At 38.9% G+C, this 20,884-nt stretch overlaps 2 protein-coding genes across 2 annotated transcripts; one reads left to right on the plus strand and one right to left on the minus strand.

The window, feature by feature from the left end:
- Positions 1-3,410: 3,410 nt before the first annotated feature.
- Positions 3,411-9,171, minus strand: LOC134620800 (mitochondrial coenzyme A transporter SLC25A42-like). Its single transcript, XM_063467099.1, has 8 exons — positions 8,866-9,171; positions 8,316-8,471; positions 7,080-7,191; positions 6,806-6,831; positions 6,117-6,283; positions 5,722-5,838; positions 5,397-5,548; positions 3,411-5,280 (listed from the first exon to the last, which is right to left on the minus strand). Exons 2-8 carry the CDS (start codon positions 8,400-8,402, stop codon positions 4,955-4,957), a joined length of 987 nt encoding a protein of 328 aa, XP_063323169.1. The 5' UTR covers positions 8,403-8,471; positions 8,866-9,171; the 3' UTR covers positions 3,411-4,954.
- Positions 9,172-10,005: 834 nt separating this feature from the next.
- On the plus strand, positions 10,006-19,899 carry LOC134620947 (MAU2 chromatid cohesion factor homolog). Its single transcript, XM_063467307.1, has 18 exons — positions 10,006-10,259; positions 10,575-10,658; positions 10,812-10,907; positions 11,181-11,275; positions 11,745-11,772; positions 11,980-12,135; positions 12,691-12,837; positions 13,755-13,845; positions 13,962-14,065; positions 14,606-14,683; positions 14,971-15,036; positions 15,609-15,692; positions 16,043-16,092; positions 16,195-16,272; positions 16,361-16,472; positions 17,170-17,260; positions 17,429-17,556; positions 18,661-19,899. The coding sequence occupies exons 1-18, from the start codon at positions 10,026-10,028 to the stop codon at positions 18,733-18,735; spliced, it is 1,797 nt and encodes a 598-aa protein (XP_063323377.1). The 5' UTR covers positions 10,006-10,025; the 3' UTR covers positions 18,736-19,899.
- The last annotated feature ends 985 nt before the right edge of the window (positions 19,900-20,884 follow it).

Raw genomic sequence — 20,884 nt, forward strand, 5'->3', positions numbered from 1 at the left:
CATATAAAATATTCCTTTTAAACATGAATGCTATTGTACAACATTTTGAAAAAGGTCTTCAGACAACATTAATATGCCAGAAAGTCAGAAAATCAGAGCAGTCGCAAATTATTTGTGAGAAATAAAGGCAACATTGTTCCCATCAACACTCATCTTTAACGTCCTATGACCTTGACACTACCTTGACAGGCAGTGGCATAAAACTGACCTCATTTCCTGGCTGATTGTGAAAAATAATTTCCTAACTGTACGTTCCAACAAACACAACTTCTATTTAAATTTCTATTTTGGAATCTCTATTAAATCACCCACACACCCCGATTCTTATTTCTGCTCGCTGCTGTAGGCTGCGCCTCTCATCCGTTTCACCTGATCCAGGGATTGGAGGAAGCTACAACTCATTGCGTGTTGAATATGTTTAAATGCCAAGTGGTGAAAATGTCAGCAGCAGAACAAGCACATACACGTATGCATTTACTCTCTTTAAATGCAAAAATGCTATGCAAATGAACTTGTTAACTGCCTCAGGGCTTTAAACAGTGAGTAGAGGTAACACGCATATACTGTGTGTGTGTGTGTGTGTGTGTGTATGTGTGTGTGTATGCAGGTGCCCAGATTTATGTGCTCAGATTTATGCATACAAAAAAAAAGCATTGAAGGAGTCTCCATTTGTATGTTTGTGTGTGTGGGAAAGTGTGTGTTTGTGCCCCCTCATCTGCACTTGGAGCAGCCGTTCGCAGTCCGTATTTGATTGAGTGAAGGCCAACGCAGCCTGAACACTCCCTCTAATGGAAGAGTGGAGCCCAGCAGCTCAGTAATGCACTGACCCCAGAGCTTTTACAACGCTGCCAGACGATAAGTGGCAATATGCAGGATCTTATAAAATTAACAAGACTGAGCTATGGGGAGTGGGTGCTCTGAAGGTGGCAGTAGGAGAGGATGACGATCCTATAGCACTTGTAAATATCATCATACGTGCATGGAGGGATTGTAGCTTTTTCCTGACTGAGTTTTATAGTCATGGCAGTGGGATTAGCAATTTTTTTCACCCATTTCTTGGCTTTTTTTAAGGGAAGTTTACGGCTAAACGTTTACAGGCCCGTTTATGTTAGATAAAACATCCCTCAAGGCATTTTAATGCTCGTGAATTTATGGAAGCTGCCTTGGAGACAGGTGCGCAGGAGTCTAACGCAGAGCAGGCCTTCAAAGTGATGGCAACTGGATCCCTGCCAGCATTTCCTCTGCAGGACACCACAAGGGGTGTGAACATGTGTGCATATGTTTATCATACATTCTCAACCTTCCAAATCTGTGCTGTGACATCCACAGCAAAGATTCAAAGTCAAATGGCCCCTCTGCCAGGTTGCTCACATCTATTGTGTTACGGGTGAAGAGCGCCTGAATGTTTTCAAGTCTTCTTGTGGAAAATTTTTACTGCCATTGCCACAGTTTCAGCCCAATCTGATTCTGTCCAGTGAAAGGCTTTATAGAAAACATCCTCCCAGTCCAAACTCCTCACCTTTCTCACACCCCCGGAGACTGGATGCGTGTGTGCGCGCGGGAAGGCTTTTTTGTGTGCATTTCCACCTTATACTGTGCATTTATGTGCAAGTGTGTGTGGCTATTGTCTGCCAGTGCTCCAGCAGGGGCTTCAAAGTGAATTATTCATGCGAGATTTGAATACATGCAAATGGTTCACTCCCCTCCCTTGGCACAGATCCAGGTTACCTATGGCAACGGCGCCTTCAAGAAGCATCCTTCCACCCCTCCTCCTCCTCTTCTTCCTCCGCCCGCTTCTCTCAGGCGCCCGCCCTCCAACCATGTTATCCAGCCAGTCGCATTGTTTCGACTATTGCAGTACCTGGGTGGGTGGCTGCACACTGTAGGGTGGCAGGATATCCCATAATTCATAGTCAAGGTCATATAGGTAGGGAGGGTGGGCGAGAAAAGGTTGGCAGACGGAAAGAGGGCAGCATCCCTCCATCCAGCTCGGATAGGAAGTTCAGGAGACAACACCCAGCCGGCGGTGAAGAATAGAAACAGTTTTTGGGTGCCGAATAATGCGACAGACTGGGGACACACACTCATATAATTCAGAGTTACTCAGAGCTCGTGCGTACCCGCAGGACAAAAAAGCAGGATAAGATGGAGGAAAGATTTGAACAAAGCACATCATCTTTGCTTAAATATATTTGAGAAAACAGTTTAGAATGACAACTAAAATGTAAAAGTGTCTTAAATATTAAAAATATAAATAGTATTGCAAAGTAATATTCTATCTCAAATCAGTTTCTTTTTTACAAAAGATTTAGGTGAATGTATTTAAGACGTCACTTAAATTATCTTTTGTAATTTTTATTTAATTTTGTTTGTTTACTTACAACTGCTTTTCGTTTCTGGCTATTTTTCATTTGCTGAGTGATTTTACATTTTTTGTTGTTGTTTTTTTTGTAATAAAGTTTATTAAAATAAAACAAACATTTTTAAAAAGAAATAAAATTACCAAAGATTAAATATAAAGAAAAATTATACTGGGATCATATATTGGGGGAAAAAATACATCACATCAAACATTTATACAGTGTTTAAGAATGTAATTAACCTTGTTGGGATTTGAAATTTTAATTTCTCTATATTTTTTAACTAAATAAGTAACTAAGCTGCATATATGTGTTAAATACAACTCATAAATAACAGTAAAAAAGCTTCTAAATGAACAAGAGAACAGGTCAAGTTCAGGCCATGAGGTGATCAGAGCCTAAATATCCCCCATTATAGGCCAGGCTGTGCAGGGAAAGTAGCTGCTCAGTGCTGCCATCTACTGAAAGTAAAGGAAGACCAAGCAACACATATACTCACCCGCCACTTTATTAGGTACGCCTATTTACACGTCTCTGGTTCCACCACACCTGTTCGACTGGGGGAATTTCCCCACGCAGTCGTCTATAGGGTTCACAGAGAATGGTCACAAAAAAAGAAAATATCCAGTGGCAGTTCTACAGGCAAAAAAATGCTTTGTTAATGTCAGAGGTCAGAGAAGGAAGACAGCAGTGACTCAAATAACCATTCAATAAAACCAAGCACGCAGAAGAGCATCTCCCTGGGCTGAGTGCCACCCCTGTCAACTATGAGTGTTTTTCAAACTTGAAAAGCAGACGACTGGAAATACGATGTCTGGTCTGGTGTGAGTTCTGTTACTATTTTGGTATGATCAGGTTTTTGACATAAACAGCATGAAAGCATGGCTCTATCGATTCAAAGGTTCAAGGTCACTTAGTACCAGATTCATATAGTTTAAATGCCGCAGCCTACCCGACCACAGGTGCAGCTCGTGTCCATCCCTCTACAAGTACAGTCTACCCATCTTCTGATGGTGGCTTCAGCAAGAAAATGCACCATGTCACAAAGAACAAATCATCTCAAATGACAATGAGTTCTCTTTATTCAAATCACATACACAGTCACCAGATCTCAATCTGATAAAGCACCTTTTGGATGTGGTGGAACCAAAGATTTGTATAATGGATGTGCAGCGGACAAATCTGCAGCAACTTATCAATATGGACCAAAATCTGTGAGGAATGTTTCCAGGGCCTTTTTGAACCTGCACCATAATTAAAGCAGTTCTGAAGGCAGAGAGAGTCCAGTAAGGTGTACCTGAAATGTCCAATAAGTGTTTTTAAGTCTATTTAAACTTTGACAAGTGACACAATAGACCAGTCTTTGAGGAACCCAATGTAAACAAAACACTTATGACAATCAAAAAGCATTTTATTGGTAGTACAACCATTAGTGAAGGCTTTTCTTCAGCCATGTAAAACTGATTGAACATCAGTGATTTAAATCTGCTCTTGAATGCTGATGACAGCACTGTTAGCTTTGCTTGGTACATGGCCCCCTCAAGTGGACAAAGGGATTCATTGCTTAGTGGTGTGGATGGACCCTTTAATGGAAAGACAATCTTTAAAAAAAAACAAAAAACAAAACAAAACAAAACAAAAACAAAACAAAAACACACACACACACACAAAAGAACTAAATTTACATCAGATATGATCCATCTTTGAAATATCCATTTACTGTTTTATTTATTTTCATTTAAAAAAAAAGAAAAGAAGAAGACCAAGTTAAGTGTGTTATGTTTAGATTCTGAGTAAACAATGCTTTACAAGCAAGTACAAGCAATGTGACAACAGTAGAGTAAAAAAGCAGAAATGTCAAGAACATGCAAATAACCCCAAAATCTGTCTTTTGTTTAGGTTTAAGGTTTGATTAACGTCCACTTATTAGACATAAGTACTATAAATTCACTGCACCTCAGTGTTGCATGGAAAGTGAAACTGCACAGTCCTGCTGACATGATCACCCACTTTCACTCCATCAGTCAACATTGGCACAGTTACACAATTTCATGAAATTCAAAGACAAAGAACACTGGGTACTCACCCTTCATTACAAACAATACCTTACCGAATCAGGCTATTTAATATTAACGAAATGAAAGTGCTTACTTAAAATCAAAATTTGTCTCCTAATTTAAAGGTTTCAAACTCATTGTGTTCTCTGTATTGATAATGGGTCAAAGATTTTCTCCATACCGATGCAATCAAAAACACACCTGGCTGTTCACTGCTTTAACCTTCACAAAGGTATTATGATTTCACAACAAAGCTAAGATTGTGTGAACAATTTCAAAATACTTTTTTGTCTCTTCACTTTCTTTGAAAGTGAATATTTTCTGTGCATTTTTCAAAGTCTGAGATAAAGCCTATCTGTGTGAACAGCAGATCTCCTGTCCACTCTTCTGACATCCTGCCTTAAGGGAACAGGGGTGTGCAACACAATAGTCCTGCAGAGGCCAGAGACATATTATTGCCATCCCACAGACCTGACAACCTCTCTTATGCCAGTCTCATCTGTGCCATATGTTACGCCTATGTTGTTCCCACATGATTCAGTGGATAAAGTTGCCCATCTGGTGCAATTTGAGCAGAAGGTTGTGCGTAATGTCGAATGTGGTGAAACTTATCCCCACTGCAACGGGCCCTTTCACCCAGTTCATGCTCAGGCCTTTGTACAGTCCGCGTATAACTCCCTCGTGAGTCACGATCTCATGCATGGTTCCCAGAATGGTGCTGTAGGACGAACCGGTAACTCCGGCTGTCTGCATGCGCCGACGTACCACATCCAGGGGGTACGAAGCCGACTGTCCAATCAGGCCTGCACAGGCACCGAAGGCCAAGCGCTCATAAGGGTAAGGCTGGGATCGCTTTGTCTTCTCTGAATTGAGAAACACCAACAGAGAAATGCATGAAAGAATGGATAAGTGAAAAAACAGATGTATGTATGTTTTCCACTTTACTGATTTGAAACGAAAAAGCCTGAATGGTCAGTACCTGAATGTAATTTTTTGAGGGTCTCGTAGGTAAAGAAAGTAATTCCTGCATATGGGATAACACCTAAAATAGTGGGGGTGAAGCCTCGGTAAAGTGTCCTGACACCCTCCTCCTGGGAGATCCGCACAAAGACATGCATGATGTTACTGTACCTGTTGAAGGAACACATGGCAGGCAAGACATCATTTACCAAGCTGACACAAACCTTTTTGTGTTGTGTGATACTGTAACATTCAGCAAACAATGACGTGTGCTTCATCCATTCCACTGGGAAAGACATGGAGAGGTACACTTTTGCGTGTTATCATAGTTGTTAGGTACTTACATTTCTCTGGCAGTCACTGCCATCCTGGCTCGTACCATGTCTAGTGGATAGGTAAGCATAGCAGCAGTTGTACCAGCCAGAGACCCAGCCAGGAAACGTGGAAAAGGAGGCAGAGCTCTGAAACAACCAGGATAATAGTATATAGACAGAATGAGCAAAGTAAAATAAAAGAAACACACTAATAATGCTAGAGGCTCTCTGATGCTGTATTTCAGCATCAGAAATTTTGACCTGACGATGGGTCGGATTTGACAAAACTCCATTAAGAGTTTCAAGATAGATTGCCAGTAATAAGAACCCAATAACAACCAAAGTGAGTGATTTATACTGACATCTCTAGAATCCTCCTGCTAACACAGCTAAATATAGTGTATGGATATAAATTGCTTACTCACTTGCCCTGGAAGCCGTAGCAGCTCCCCAGCAGTCTTTTGTACTGTTCATGTGAGCAGAACTGGATGGCAGCATAGGGCATGACCCTCACCATGGTCGCAGAGTTTCCCCTCCACAGACTGAACAGCCCACCCTCCATGTATGTAGAGTAAATGACCCTGAAAGCCTCCTAGGTTAGGAACAAGGGTACAGTCCGATCATGTTTTCCGCACCTAATCATCTTATCACGATCAGGATAACGACATTATATAGTCAAGTTAACCAAGCTTACAAAAATTTGTGCAACTTGAGAATAAGAACATATACAATATTAGCACTGCAGCAGTCTTCTAGCTAATGGTAGCATTCTTTATTACTGATGTATTTACTGCTTATAAATAAAAAAAAAATAACTGTTTCATCTGTAAAATACATTTGAGACGACGATACCGCTTGGTCCTGAATGTACCAGAGACTAAGGCGATGTTTTAACATTATTTACTTTGCATGTTTTTGTGCTACCTAAATCAAAAATACTCCGCTGCTAATGTTTCAAAATGAAGAAAAGCAGGCGACTACTCCTATGCAAAAATCCACAACACTCCTTTGTTTGTTATTTGTATTTTCTTATCATTACATTCATGAATTAACCTGCGTCAATCTGCAACTTATCAGTTCCTGACTCACTGATAGGACAGACGCCTGAACTCACCTTAGCTGAGAATCTCTTTGAGGACACTGTGAATAAACAACAGAGACGCAGTGAACCTCAAGGTTAAAAAATACACACTCTCCCACATAAGCTAAACATCTACTAAGAGGATTAGTAATTAGTCAGGAACACTTAGCAAGAAAACTCTGGTACAAACAGAAAAACAGTGGCTGCATTTATGGTGACACCTAATACACAAAACAGACGGCTAACATGCCAACCCTATATTCTTTCCAATTTGCAAGTAAACTTTATTTTAGAGTGTCACACTTACCTTGGAAAATTATTTTGGTGCGATCCAGAGGAGCAATAACTGTTTTGGCGACAGCTCCGGCAAACGCACCACATAACAGGGATTCCACAGCGGACCAGCCAGGCCTCATATCCTGTTTGAAAACATTTTGTTATTTAGTGCTAACGTTACCATAACTTCCCATTTCTTCACAATATTACGCTGGCTTTTAATGGAGGACCCAAAAAAAGTTTAATTGTTTATCTGGGTTTATTTAGCGTTCTAATCCTCATGAACTGCATCAGAAACATCACGTTTATCAGCACGTAGGCTCCTACGTTTATGCGACAGCAGAAATTCGCATTTTGGTTAGAGACACAAAAATTTCACAGTTATGAAAGAATCACAAAAGGTAACAATTCACAAGACCAGGAGCTGTTTGTGTTTGCAAGACCCTGAAGCGAGTGGGACAGTTGAACCCAATAAACACTCCCAACTGATAAGAAGAGCATTTGAACTGAAGAACAAAGATGCTGCATTATTACTATGATGATTGCAGATTTAACTGCTGTAATTTAACTTTAGCAAATAAAATAAAAATCTGTTTTTCACATTCAGTATTTTAAAACTGACTTTGTACTGGTGTTCAATAAGGAAACAAAAACTTTAGGCCATTAAAAATCCACTATTACAGCAAACTACTGGAAATATGTATAATTATTCTGGTTACTCAATATTATCCACTCCATTGCTTTGTAAACAAAGACCAGCTTTGGATTATGTGGCAACTCTCTGCTATTTAAAGCACACAGCAGAAGACACTTGTCCTTCAGATGGTGTTATAAGGAAGACTGTACTAGATTTCACAATAACAACAGCACTTCCGTATAACTGAGCTGGATTTGAGAGAGTTGCAAGGCAGGCTTTGTTTCAGGTTTTATCATAATCATAAATGAATCTTTTGTTTATTTATTTATTTTCGCAGCTGGTGCCTTTAAAAAAAATGCTGCTGTAATGCTCATCACTTGATGTGACTGACTAATAGATGACAGGCAGGATGTGATGATCACAGACTGCAAAAAATATTAGTTTGTATGCAGTTTTAAACGTGTTTATATACAGTCATTAGGCTCGATATGGACTCATATTTTGACTCTTCTTCTGTAAACAAGATGACTCAAACTTTAAATGCCAACCACACCCTGGCATGCTCAAACACGCCTGTATCATCAATCACCTGTTTTCAAGTTTAAAGTATGAAGAGAAACAAATCCTCACCTTTGCTTGGCTGGCTGGTGGCAAAGTCAACACAGTGGCCTGAGCCACTGGCAGCCTGTGCTGACGGTCCTGCAAATGATGGGCCATGTCTCCCCTTTAAGGGTTACCAAGGGCTGCCAAACACCCGACTGCTCATTCAATAAAGAAAACAAAACACTGCAGACAAAGAGAAATATAGAGAAATATGTCAAGGATATTACAGTTGAGTTCAACACTACACAGCCCCTTGTGTCGCAGTCCCTCTCTATATGTACTTGACGCGAGTACGTGCTTGCACGCACGCCCATGTTCTGCACAAACAGTCTGGCTTGTAAACAGAGTATTGGATTACCGAGGATCGATCCATCGCTATTCTCCATCACTGATCCAAGTAATACTAATCATCACACTTGCTGATTATTCTCTAAAACTGACCCAACAACTTAGTGACCGCACCTCGAATCAAATGCATAAACTGCGCCTTATCCAAACAAACAGTGCATAAACAAGCTTGTGTAACCTCTGTGCAGTTAAATCTATTTGCACGACGACTGATTATCTCATTTGTTACCTTCGTCTGTGTTCAAAAAGGACTCCGTGTTTGGAAATCTTCGACGTGATAAATCAGTCTGACCTGGTCTCTGATGCACACATGTGTTGTGTTCTCGCACAAACTTGAACCTGGAACACGCTTCGAGGTCTTTCTGCACGTCTTCTCACGATGTTGACGTTTCTGGAGATGGCTATTAAAAAAAACTACACAAGTGTCAAGCAGTGCAAAGGGTGTTAATCCTTTAAAAATGACGTCTGGGTGAAAACTGCACTCGGAGCAGCACCCTGCTTCTATGCAGGAGATTATTTGGGCTTTTCAGCGTCTTAAAGAAAAATTGGGACGGCTTATAACATTATTTTGACTACAATACCCAAGAGCGAATATAGGTGTTGTAGTAAAGTCTCGCGAGATTGGCCACAACATTGGGTTGCCAGGTTTTGCCAACATTTTTAATAGTCACTACATTTTTGTACATTGTGTACATTTTCTTTTCTTTTCTTTTTTGACGTTTAAATTCTGTTACAATCATTTTCTTCATCGCCTTTGTGTCCCGTTTAATTCAGTTTATTGGAAAAAAAAAACGTTTACATTCTTCAAGAATATTTGTTTAGACTGCTCAGTTTACCTGACTAACGGGCTCAAACATATAAAAAACTAAAACAAAAGGCAGGAATAATCGAATGTGTTGTTTGGAAATGGGCTCAAATACTTACCACAACTCCAAAGTGACTGATTAATTAAATAATTTGTCTACTGATCAGTTGATCCCCGCAGGAAACAACTTACCCCCTAAATAACTTGCTGCATGTCAACTTAGAAGAAATATTTTTTGTGTTGTGAGTTCACATGGGAGCTTGGAATAGCTGTGTTTGATATGTAAAGCCATACTTTGTCAGGCACAGGGAAAGAAAACTTAATATATTGAAGAAGAGTAATACATCACAAGTTACAACCTGATATTGAAATTTAAGCAACGGTGTCTTAAGTAAAATGCAATTAGATAAAGTATTTAACTTCTAACAAACTCATCGTGATTTTAGTTAGTAGTCAAACATAATTTCAGGTTTACTAAACAGTGTAAACGAAACAGGAGTAGTGAGCAGCTCTTTCTACATGGCCGAACCTGGCAACCCGCCAGTCTGGCCGTAGCGCTGAAAAACTTGTTGTTGTCTGGGAAAATGGCGTCAAACGTAGAGGCCCCGGAGCGCTGGTACCTCGCCCTTTTAGGCTTTGCGGAGCATTTCCGAACCTCCAGTCCGCCTAAAATACGACTCTGTGTGCACTGTCTACAGGCCGTGTTTCAGTTTAAACCCCCGCAGAGGATCGAGGCTAGAACACATCTTCAGCTTGGCTCGGTTCTCTACCACCACACCAAGAACAGCGAGCTGGCCCGCAACCACTTGGAGAAAGCGGTGAGGGACGTTTGATCTGGGAAAGAGCGGGGATGCTGCGGAGAAGGGGACGGGTGTAGGCCGCAGGGAGCGAAAACGGTGAACGGCGGAAGTCTTTAAATCGCTGTTTATTCTGGAAGGTTTGATTCGTAAAGGGATGAAGAAATAACGTCAGTTCGTGTCTGATTTGATCAGCTGTTTGTTAGATAGCCGTCCGAGTCTTAGACTTTCGCTCTTTCTTTGCTGTTAGCTTAAAAAGCTACTATCAGCGCTTAATATTGTCAGAAACGACAGCAAATGCGACGCCGCCAACATTTTCTATCTTTTGCTTTGCAGTGGTATATATCTCAGCAAGTTCCACAGTTTGAAGATGTCAAGTTTGAAGCTGCCAGCATTTTGTCAGAACTCTTTTGCCAACAGGTAAGCCATTCTAATTCAAGGTAAGGTCATTATAATGTTTGGTTTTTTTACTGCTTATCGTAGGACATTTTAACTTATGTATTTAAAAAACAGATATGCCTTGTGGTCTTTGTTATTGACTTTTAACTATTGATCCTCCAAATCGATTTTCAGAATTTGGTGGACTCTGCAAAACCCCTGCTGCGCAAAGCCATCCAGATTTCACAACAAACACCATACTGGCACTGTAGATTGTTGTTCCAGCTGGCGGTATGTATTAAGTACAATGAGTATCAATGTTTTCCCCCTAGGATATTACTTCACTCATGCCAGATATTTTGATAAGCAGGTATAATAGTGTTCTCTTAATATTAATAAACTTAAATAATCCAGTATGAGAGCTTTTTGAACTATATTGGTTAGATTTTATTAGAGTCTAGAGTTTGGGTCTATAATAAAAAAACAAAAACAAAACGTCCCAGTAGATAACTTTGTTCATTCATTGTTTTCATTTATTCATTGTTTATTAATTGTGTCTCTTAGCAACTTCATACACTGGAGAAAGACTTGGTGTCAGCATGTGACCTTTTGGGAGTTGGAGCTGAGTACGCCCGAGTGGTGGGCTCCGAATATACCAGGTAAATAGATGTACCTGTCTTCTGTTAATTGCATTTAAGGCTTTGAGCTGGTAGCTGGAGGTTTCTTAGGTCTCTTAAAAAGTTTAGTCATGCGAAAGTGGACTATGAAACTCTTGACAACACAGCTGACACAGTCCTACTTTGCCACAGACACTGGTGCGTAATAGAGGACATGTCATACATGTTTGTCAGAGTTTTATATTTAAACTCTGTGTTTGTGTTCAGTTTATTTTGATCATGTAAACAATATACAGGAGTTCATTTAGCAAAGAAAAGGGGAAAAAAAGTGCTATGCAAAATAATGCCAAATACATTTCATAATCGCTTAACCTGTTCTGAGTCACATCAATATTTCCTCAGACATAGAAACAGGTGTTGTGTTAAGAGAAATAAAGTATTAGTGAAGTAAGGAAACAAAAATCAGATTGTCTGTCTTCCTAAACTCACCTGACTTGTTCTTGCTTTTTAGGGCATTGTTTCTCCTTAGTAAAGGAATGGTGAGTCTTTTGTCATACTTCACTTTGTAGGGCTATACAGTTGTAATACACACTATATTAAATAGTGCATACAATAACAGTTTGTTTTGTTTCAGGGTTTATTTGTTTGTTTTTAACACAATGCTAATGGCATTACAGTGCAAGTTAAAATAAACAAAAAACATTTTTGTGCAGTTTTGATTGTGTTAATATTCTCCAATCTTCTAGTTGCTGCTAATGGAGAGGAAGCTTGGGGAGGTGCATCCTCTTCTCACATTATGTGGAACTATAGTGGAAAACTGGCAGGGAAACCCAATCCAGAAGGAGTCTCTGAGGGTCTTCTTCCTTGTGCTACAGGTCACACACTACCTGGATGCTGGACAGGTAAGAGGAAATTGTGTTAAGCAAAAACACTTGGGAAAAACAAGGCTTGCTACTCTGCAATTAGGGAGCCATAACTTCAACTTTAGTGGTTATTAGGACATAAAAACTGTGTGTGTATCGAGTCATCTGTTACATTTAATTAAAAACTAGTTAATAAGGTTTAAAACTTGTTAAAGCCTTACTAAACGCTTAGTCCTGAATGCTGACATAAGTATTTCTGGCTTATCCCACCAGAGCACTGGGATAAGATTTATTTAATGGTTACAGTAACAAAACTGAAACAAAACTCAACAAATGCCTGTCCATTGCACAGACTGCATGCATGGGTCAGTGCAATTGACAGTTGCAGTATTTACCGTTTCAGAGTCCTGCCAGAGATTTGTGTTGCAGATTATTTGTAAGCTTTGTAAGCTATGTTTCTCCTGCAACATCAGTAGGATTATGAAAGTTTTAATGGTCATGCATTCAAATGTTGATTTTAGTGGCATAGGTAGAGGTATATCTGTGTGCTAAATGCTACAAAGAGGTATGACAGATATTAATGAACATTTCCAGGTGAAAAGTGTGAAGCCGTGTTTGAAGCAGCTGCAGCAGTGTATCCAAACCATCTCCACACTCCATGATGATGAGATTCTGCCGAGCAACCCAGCTGACTTGTTCCACTGGCTGCCCAAGGAGCACATGTGTGTCCTCGTATATTTGGTAATGGCACGTTTCTTTCCATAACTTGAAATTCGCTTAAAGTTTTAACCTCAGCATGACTTTTAGAGGTTGGTTTCTTACTTTTAATGTATATAGTCCGTTTTGGTTGTCCTCCAGTTTATGACCCTGTTTACACTTGGCTTTAAGTGGCTTTAAGGGTCATTCTGATGTGATTGCATCTTGGGGAGTCGCATCACAAATGGGTTTTAGAAAAGTGTAAATTACCACAAATGTGCATTTTTTTTATATTCGCTTCATTTACTTAAACCATTTGCCAGAGTGGACTGGAACACATATAACCGTATATATTTTGTAGTATAAACACTATTAAGCTCCAAAAAGGACATAAGAGAAAAATCTGTGATAAATGTGGGATCTAATGATCCTTATTTGTCTTGTGCTGCACTCCTTTGAAAGTTGCAAAATTCTTTATTTTAAAAATTTGATTACCAATAAATCTAGTCCTTGACCAGTGATAGCCAGACGTTAAAACTCCACAGGAAAAACTCCTAATGCGTCAGTGGAACACATGATAGCAAGAGGTTTAAATATTCTGTCTGCTTGTAGTCAGATGGCCTGAGATTGTTAACAGTCCAAGGCAAACATCTGCTGTAAAATGTTTTTCAACTGCTGACACAGATATTTCCAGCTAGTTTGCAGGTAATCTGTAGTTTTAATTTGCAGTGGAAACGCAACTACATTTAAAAATGTAGATACCAAAAGCGTAGAGCTTGAAAGCTTCTGGGACTACAGTTTGGGGGGGGTGTCAACTATAGTGGTAGCCCCATGCAACACCATGCGTCTCACTGGGAGAGTCATGGTTGTGTATTTACCTTCTGAGAGGACCCCCCCCCCATATTAGTGCTTTGCAAGGGATTTGACTGTACTGTTAACTGTATTTTCTTTTCATTTTACAGGTGACAGTCATGCACTCCATGCAAGCAGGCTATCTGGAGAAAGCCCAGAAGTACACAGACAAAGCTCTTATGCAACTAGAGAAGCTAAAAAGTGAGTTAAAATATTCACACTGTTTATAAAACAAACAAACAAACAAAAAACACCTGTACACTGCACTACATAACACACTTTTGTAAATTTTGTCCTTTGTGTCTTTTATGCTCCAGTGTTGGACTGCAGCCCAATCCTATCTACCTTTCAAGTCATTCTACTGGAACACATAATCATGTGCCGACTTGTCACAGGCCACAAGGCCACTGCATTACAAGAGGTATATTGTTTCTGTTTCCATGGCCAGTTATTGAGTTTTGTTTTCTATTTAAAGCATGCTATTATGCTTCCTTCCGCCTTTTATCCCTGAACTCTTCTAGTGTATCTTTACAGATTTCACTGTTCAAAAGAATGTTTTTATTTTTTATCTTTAATTGGACCCTTGGTGCAGCCCCTCTGTGCGTCCTCTATATGAAGCAAGCCATTTGAAAACCACCTTCACTTAAGGCTGCTTTTCTTCTGTTTAACTTCCCTGGAAACTGAGCATGTAGAGCAGCTTGACGACTGACTTTTTGTATAAACACTGACATCATTATTTCAAATTTTGGCCATTCTTAACATGTGCATGCATCATTTTGACAGTATATGTGGCAGAAAACAAGAAAAGTATAATAGATTGACTTAAATATGTGCTCCGTTAAAAAGCATATAGTCATGTCCAGTGCCTTTGGAATCTTATTTTTGTTGCAGATTATATTTTAAAATAATTTGCATATCTAAATGGTCCTGTGAAAATGAAATCTCTGTTCTGTCCCTCTAGATTTCACAGGTGTGTCAGCTGTGCCAACAGTCCCCCAGGTTATTCACCAACCATGCTGCTCAGCTTCACACACTATTGGTGAGCATTTTCAGCCTAAACCCTTTTTAAGTTGTCTAAACTCTGTGCTTAATGAACGTAATCAGTGTTACCAATACCATATAAGACAAAAGTTACAGAACACAGCTTCATATTTAAGGAACTATAAAAATGACTTGCAAAAAAAAAAGAAAAAAGCTTTAGTCTTATTCCTGTTTTTTTTTTTTGTTTGTTTGTTTTTTTTTTGGGGGGGGGGGGGGGGGGGGTTTGTTTTGTTTTTTCAATAATAAGTCTAAAAGATCTCATCTTCTGTCCTTCCCATATCACAGGGTCTGTACTGTATCTCAGTAAACTGTATGGATAATGCAGAAGCACAGTTTACTACAGCCTTGCGGGTGAGTATGTGACAATTTGTTTGTTTTTTTGGGGGGGAGGGGCACTCTTTCCTCAGTTACTATAACAGTTCTCGCATCTTCTAATCTTATAAGAAGCATTTAGACTGAACATTTCTAGGGACTCCCTGCGGGTAGCTAGCTACAGGGCAGCTCCCGTGAGAACTACATAGCTTACAGGTCTCTGTTATTTATTCTATGTTTTTTCCCCCTTATTGCACGTCCACCACCGATAGGAATGCTAATGTGACTTATTATCCAGTGGGTAGTTGACATAGCAACAGCTACAATAACAACAACAAGACGGAGGCCCTGAACATAGCTGTGTGCTTGTTGTTTGTCATGGGTTTGGTTATAATTACAGAGTTGGAAAGCAGATGTGTGGTTGAAAGCACCCAGTTTTTGTTCTTTTAAGCTCGCCACTTAACATTAATGTAAAAAAAAGTTAAAGTACCTCTTCCTTCAAAAGTTTTTAGAATTGTGAAAAAGTTCCTCCATTTTAAACGCTTCAATGCTGTCTTGCAGTGACTTCTTTTCTCATCTAAATTATGTCCACATGTCTTCTTGTGTTTCAGCTCACCACACACCAGGAACTGTGGACATACATTGTAACCAACTTGGCCAGCGTCTACATAAGGGAAGGCAACCGACACCAGGAGGTCAGTTCATAATAATGAGTTACCTCTTTTAATTACATTAGTGAAATGTAGTGGTCTGTGGGTTTATTCAGTGCCTGGCTGAATAAATACTTTTGTCCTGTCCTCGTATACATGGTGTTGCCATTACATTCTCCGTCCACCAGGGAGCACTGATGAGTTAAATTTTCAAAGGAAAAATGTTCATTCAGCATAGTTAGAACTACATTGTATCCCAGTTCTACCACATCTAGGAGATTAAAGTCATTTCAGAAATAAACATTATGGCTTTGAGACAAAGGGGCAAAAAAAGATTTGTTATTCAATTTGTAATGCTTAACATTACTTCTTTTTCTTTTTCTTAATTTCCTCAGCTGTACAGCCTTCTTGAGAGAATAAACCCAGACCATAACTTTCCCGTAAGGTAAGAGCCATGTTTTATGTTTAACACAAGAAAATACATGAAATGACAATATTAATTCAGACTCTGAAATATACACCCTTTGACTTTTCTCTTTTCATTCAGCTCCCACTGCCTCCGCGCTGCTGCCTTCTACATCAGGGGACTCCTGTCTTTCTTTCAGGGACGGTATAACGAGGCAAAGTATGGCACATTTATTCATTTTTTTCAAGCATACACACCCAAAAACACACCCTGCGCTGTTGCATAATTTTATTTCTTTGTGTTGAAGACGGTTCCTAAGAGAAACCTTGAAGATGTCTAATGCTGAGGATTTGAACAGACTGACGGCATGCTCCCTTGTTCTGCTGGGCCACATCTTCTACGTATTGGGCAACCACAGAGTAAGACTAAATACTTGGCAAATGGGGCTAATGCTCACACTAATGGTAACCTGATAGATCTGAAGAACATGGCCACTAAAATAGAACATTTTATCTCATATTTTTAAATCAGAACAAAGTAAGAAAAAAATGACTTACCTGTCTCATTCGTTGAACTGTTTATACATTTTGCCCATAAAAGGAACAGAATGAACAGTGATACATTGTCTTGGTTTATGAAACTGCTCTCATATTCATCGTACTTAACCAAATTTGCATGGACCCGTGACAGCCCATAACATTAGTTAGTGGCTACTGAGGCATTTGCTGGTCGATACAGAAAAGCATAGTTCTGCTTGTTAGTTGAGTGTCAGGCAAAGCAAAACAACTAACAGAGAAAGACTGCAATATGCACATGAATATTTTAAAATGTGAAATAAATGATTCAGTAATTTCTGGCCATCTCTGCTAAATATGTTTAAAAGCTGGCTCTTCCTCTGCTGATGGTTGTAGCTACAACCGTTTTAACATTTGGTTTCTTTGTCATTTGTGAGCAGAAATTAAGTCATTTTGTTGATTGGAGGGTCCTCATTACTCTTGTACAAATAAATGAACATTGTATTTTTAAACCTACCCTTTTTTGCTTGCATGTCTTCAAATGAGGACTGGCTTTGCAGAAAATTTGCAGACATTTTCTAAATTTCTGTCTTCTCTGTAGGAAAGTAACAACATGGTTGTACCTGCAATGCAGCTGGCCAGCAAGATCCCAGACATGTCAGTTCAGCTCTGGTCTTCAGCACTGTTGAAAGGTAGAGAATGACCTTTTCCTGTTTCTCAGTAAAACATAATTTGCTATTTTAGAGCTGCACAGACAGTCTAATCTGTGTAGACTACTTGGCAAAACATTTTTGAGTTTATCACAGTTTCTTACAATACAAGCTGTGTTTAAAGGTTTTGACCATGTGCTGTACTTGCAGATTTGAACAAGGCTCTTGGGAACACCATGGATGCCCATGAAGCCGCCCAGATGCACCAGAACTTTTCCCAGCAGCTGCTACAGGACCACATCGCTGCCTGCAGCCTTCCTGAGCATAACCTCATCAGTGTACGTTAAAGCAACTTGGTGTCCTAGGTTTATTGTTATCACACTGTGTTATTAATATTTTATCAAATTTTTCTTGCACCAAAAAGAAAAGAAGCTCTAAATAAACAAGATTATGGCCTTAAAGGAAAATGACAAAGACCATTATAAAAATATTTGGTATTTACATCTGGTTAATTTGCTCAAGCTCAATATTTCTATTATTGTTCATGTGTTCGCCAGAAATAAAAAGAACGTGCACAATGCATCTGTAAGCATCAGAACTTGGTCGTGATGTAACACGAGGGATGTGGTTACGCTCAGTCTGCAGAAATATGGCGCGTAAACAGAACTGGTCAAGTGTTGGTGCTGATAATTAATACATTATTTCACTTGTTTACTAGCAGTTGAGTTAAAACTGATGAGGAGAAGCCCTTATTGATGAGAGAGAGAGACGGAGACAATTGCCTGACACAGTTTAAAGGTTCTTGTGTGCTACAAATAAGGCAGCAAGCGGTGTTGAACTATTAGGAAGCCAAAAATACCCATTACCATTTCCAAAATGGTATGCTAATGTTAGTTAACAATAGGCTTGTTGCTCGTTGTTTGAGTCATTATACCAACTAACTTGTCAAATGTTAAATCAGAACTTAAGAACACACAAATTTTGCTATTTTCGTCAAGCTGAGTCTGATCGCTGACCACTGCTCTGGTTAAAATTCAAACATTTTCGCCTGAGTCTGAGCCTTGATGTGTTGCAAAACGTAAAATCATGCATTAGCTTCATTCCTTTTCAATAAATGTTACATTTAATTTTCAAGAAAAATATAATCTTTTGATGATGATTTGCTGAGGAGCTGTGCTATTCAGCCAGGGAAAACCCGGTACGTTTATTGGATCTTTCAGTAAACATGATAGATGGATTTAGAGCTCTAGATAGATACAGGAAAAAGAAAAGTCTTTGAGATTATGTAATTCTTGTCCCATTATTATACACTAAAATATTTCAAGAGATCTGTTTTAAAAACATTTAAACAGTGACCTTGAATATGACGCATAATGGCCTTTTCAAGGCTAGGTGCTTTGGTGTATGGCTGCATTAACGGTTTACTTCCATCTCTCTTTCAGTGGACTGATGGCCCCCCTCCTGTCCAGATCCAAGCCCAAAACGGTCCAACCACCAGCCTTGCAAGCCTGTTATAAGGAACCTCCTGTCTAACATGTGACTGTTGATGCTAAATTATCACAAGCAGCAAATTGATCCCTTCCAACCCGCTATCCAGACCACTGTAGCTTAAAAGGATTTTAACAGATGACAGTTTGGGCCTTCACTTTATCAGCTTCTGGAGATTTCTCCCTGATTGACTGCTATTATATTTTTTAATATTGTAGAAAAATTACAACTGCAGTTGTACAGCTATTTCACGCTCTCTGTTGATTAAAGGAGTGAAGGACACATGGTAAAAGGCTTCTTTGCCCTTCACTACATTTGCCAGGACTCTTTTCCATTTGCTGGAAAAACAAGAGGAGAGATGTGGGCAGTAAAGAAATGTAGAAGAAATTAATTTATTCATCTTGCTATTTTTGTAACTGTTGGTAAATATTTTACATCTTGCCTTTTTTGTATGAATACTGTTTTGGTTTTTTTGGTTTTTCTTGCATGAAAGTTACTGATGCAGATTCCCTGTATGATAGTTTTTGACCTGCTAACAATAAACTCTTGGTAGATAACTTTTTTGCACAAAATCCACAGTAGATAAAAATAGAAACCTTGTAATTTATTTTCACAGGATAATAATTTGAAAAAGTTTCCTTCTGAAAATTGACAGTATACATTGCTGCAGAATCCACTGTGCAGAAGATGCTTGGTCTGTTAACGAACAGTGTTTAAATACTTAGGTGATTTGGTGGCCACTAGGTATGCCACATACAGTTTAAAAAAAAACACATTAAGCAATGTATTTTTGGAAGTTGCATAATATATAAATTCCTGTAGATGTATTACTTTTTACAAATCATGTTTTAACTTTTGGAGCCTTCAATAATCTTCAGATATCACAAAAAAAGAATTTATTTTATTTTGTTCTATTTTAATTTGTCATGATAGTTCCACTAAGGGGTTTCTTTACAGTATGTTTGTATAGATTTGCCACTTGTTGAACCTTTTATTGTACAGTGACGTTTTATAAAGTCAATTTAGTAAAGTGTGATATGTATTATTTTTAGCTAACCTGTGTAGGTATCTTGATGCTTGGTATTTAAAGCACTCTGTAAGGACACAGTTTAAGCTTGAGTACTTGCTATGTTCTATCCAGTTCCTATGTTTTTAATTCTTACATTGTTTTCAATAATTTTCCAATAAAAATATGATTGAAATTTTGTAATTGACTGTTTTACCTCACTTTATAGACATTACATTCATTGACTTATGCTGCTAGAAATGCTGGGTGTGCTAGAGTTAATTGTGTTGAATGGTAATGCATTGTTTGCATATTTTATATGCTTTTAGATAGTAGGAAGCAAAGCTAGGCCTTATGCCACATACACCCAATCACCCACAATGTCAAAACCACTTCTCTAATTTTGTGTAGTTCCCCCTCGTGCAGTTTTGATAGTTACTTATGACACATTGGGATGTGAGCGTAATTTCTCTGGGGTGTCCTCTGGATGTTGGCAGTGAATTCTCTGGGTCATCCTTGGTTTGGGCTCATCAGTTGGCTCCTCAGTCAACTACTCAATCCACGCCTTGGACTTGTTTTATTCTTCCTTAAAACTTTCCTGAGTACTTTTTGCAGTGTGCTGGGTTTATGGTGAGGTTGCTTGCTCTACAGCAATGTTTAGGGTGCAAGGTGTCAAAGTAACATCCACATGACATGCCACGTAATAAATGCTTTCCCAGAACAATAATTTGTCAGTGTTACCTATAGTTTGTTGTAGTGGTAAGAGTTAGTGTTAGTCTGTTTCATTACTAACCCTTAGATGGTGCTAAGGTTTTCGTCCAATATCTACATGTAATTTCAGAGTTAAAAAAATAAAATGTAGCTTTTAGCACTTTTACCTAAAATAATTCTTATAAACATTTTCCCAAATTTCTAAACTAAGACTGCCACTCCCTTTTTGTCTGACTATAAAATTGAATATGGCTCCTGCAATCTCACTGGAAAAATGTTCATTTGCACCTCACAGAAGTGTCTTTAACAAGTTATGAGGCCTGTGTGTAGCTAAGTATAATCTTACTCATGTATGTATCCTTTGGGATTTTCAAAGCACAAATTCAAAGCATGACAAAGGCTTGACTTTAACTAGGATTAACTGTGTAGCTATCCAACTTGTAAAGACCTTTGTACCTACA

The sequence above is a fragment of the Pelmatolapia mariae genome, linkage group LG23 (assembly GCF_036321145.2).
Source record: "Pelmatolapia mariae isolate MD_Pm_ZW linkage group LG23, Pm_UMD_F_2, whole genome shotgun sequence".
NCBI lineage: Eukaryota > Metazoa > Chordata > Actinopteri > Cichliformes > Cichlidae > Pelmatolapia > Pelmatolapia mariae.

Bases quoted from the DNA above. Each gene is read 5' to 3' on its own strand.
- LOC134620800 (XM_063467099.1), bottom strand. From the start codon at position 8,402: ATGGCCCATCATTTGCAGGACCGTCAGCACAGGCTGCCAGTGGCTCAG. The intron at 6,832-7,079 runs GTAAGTGTGACA...GTTTATTCACAG, and splicing joins CACCAAAATAATTTTCCAAG to TGTCCTCAAAGAGATTCTCA. The intron at 6,284-6,805 runs GTGAGTTCAGGC...TTCCTAACCTAG, and splicing joins CAAAGAGATTCTCAGCTAAG to GAGGCTTTCAGGGTCATTTA.
- LOC134620947 (XM_063467307.1), top strand. From the start codon at position 10,026: ATGGCGTCAAACGTAGAGGCCCCGGAGCGCTGGTACCTCGCCCTTTTA. The intron at 16,093-16,194 runs GTAAGAGCCATG...CTTTTCATTCAG, and splicing joins GACCATAACTTTCCCGTAAG to CTCCCACTGCCTCCGCGCTG. The intron at 17,261-17,428 runs GTAGAGAATGAC...CTGTACTTGCAG, and splicing joins GTCTTCAGCACTGTTGAAAG to ATTTGAACAAGGCTCTTGGG.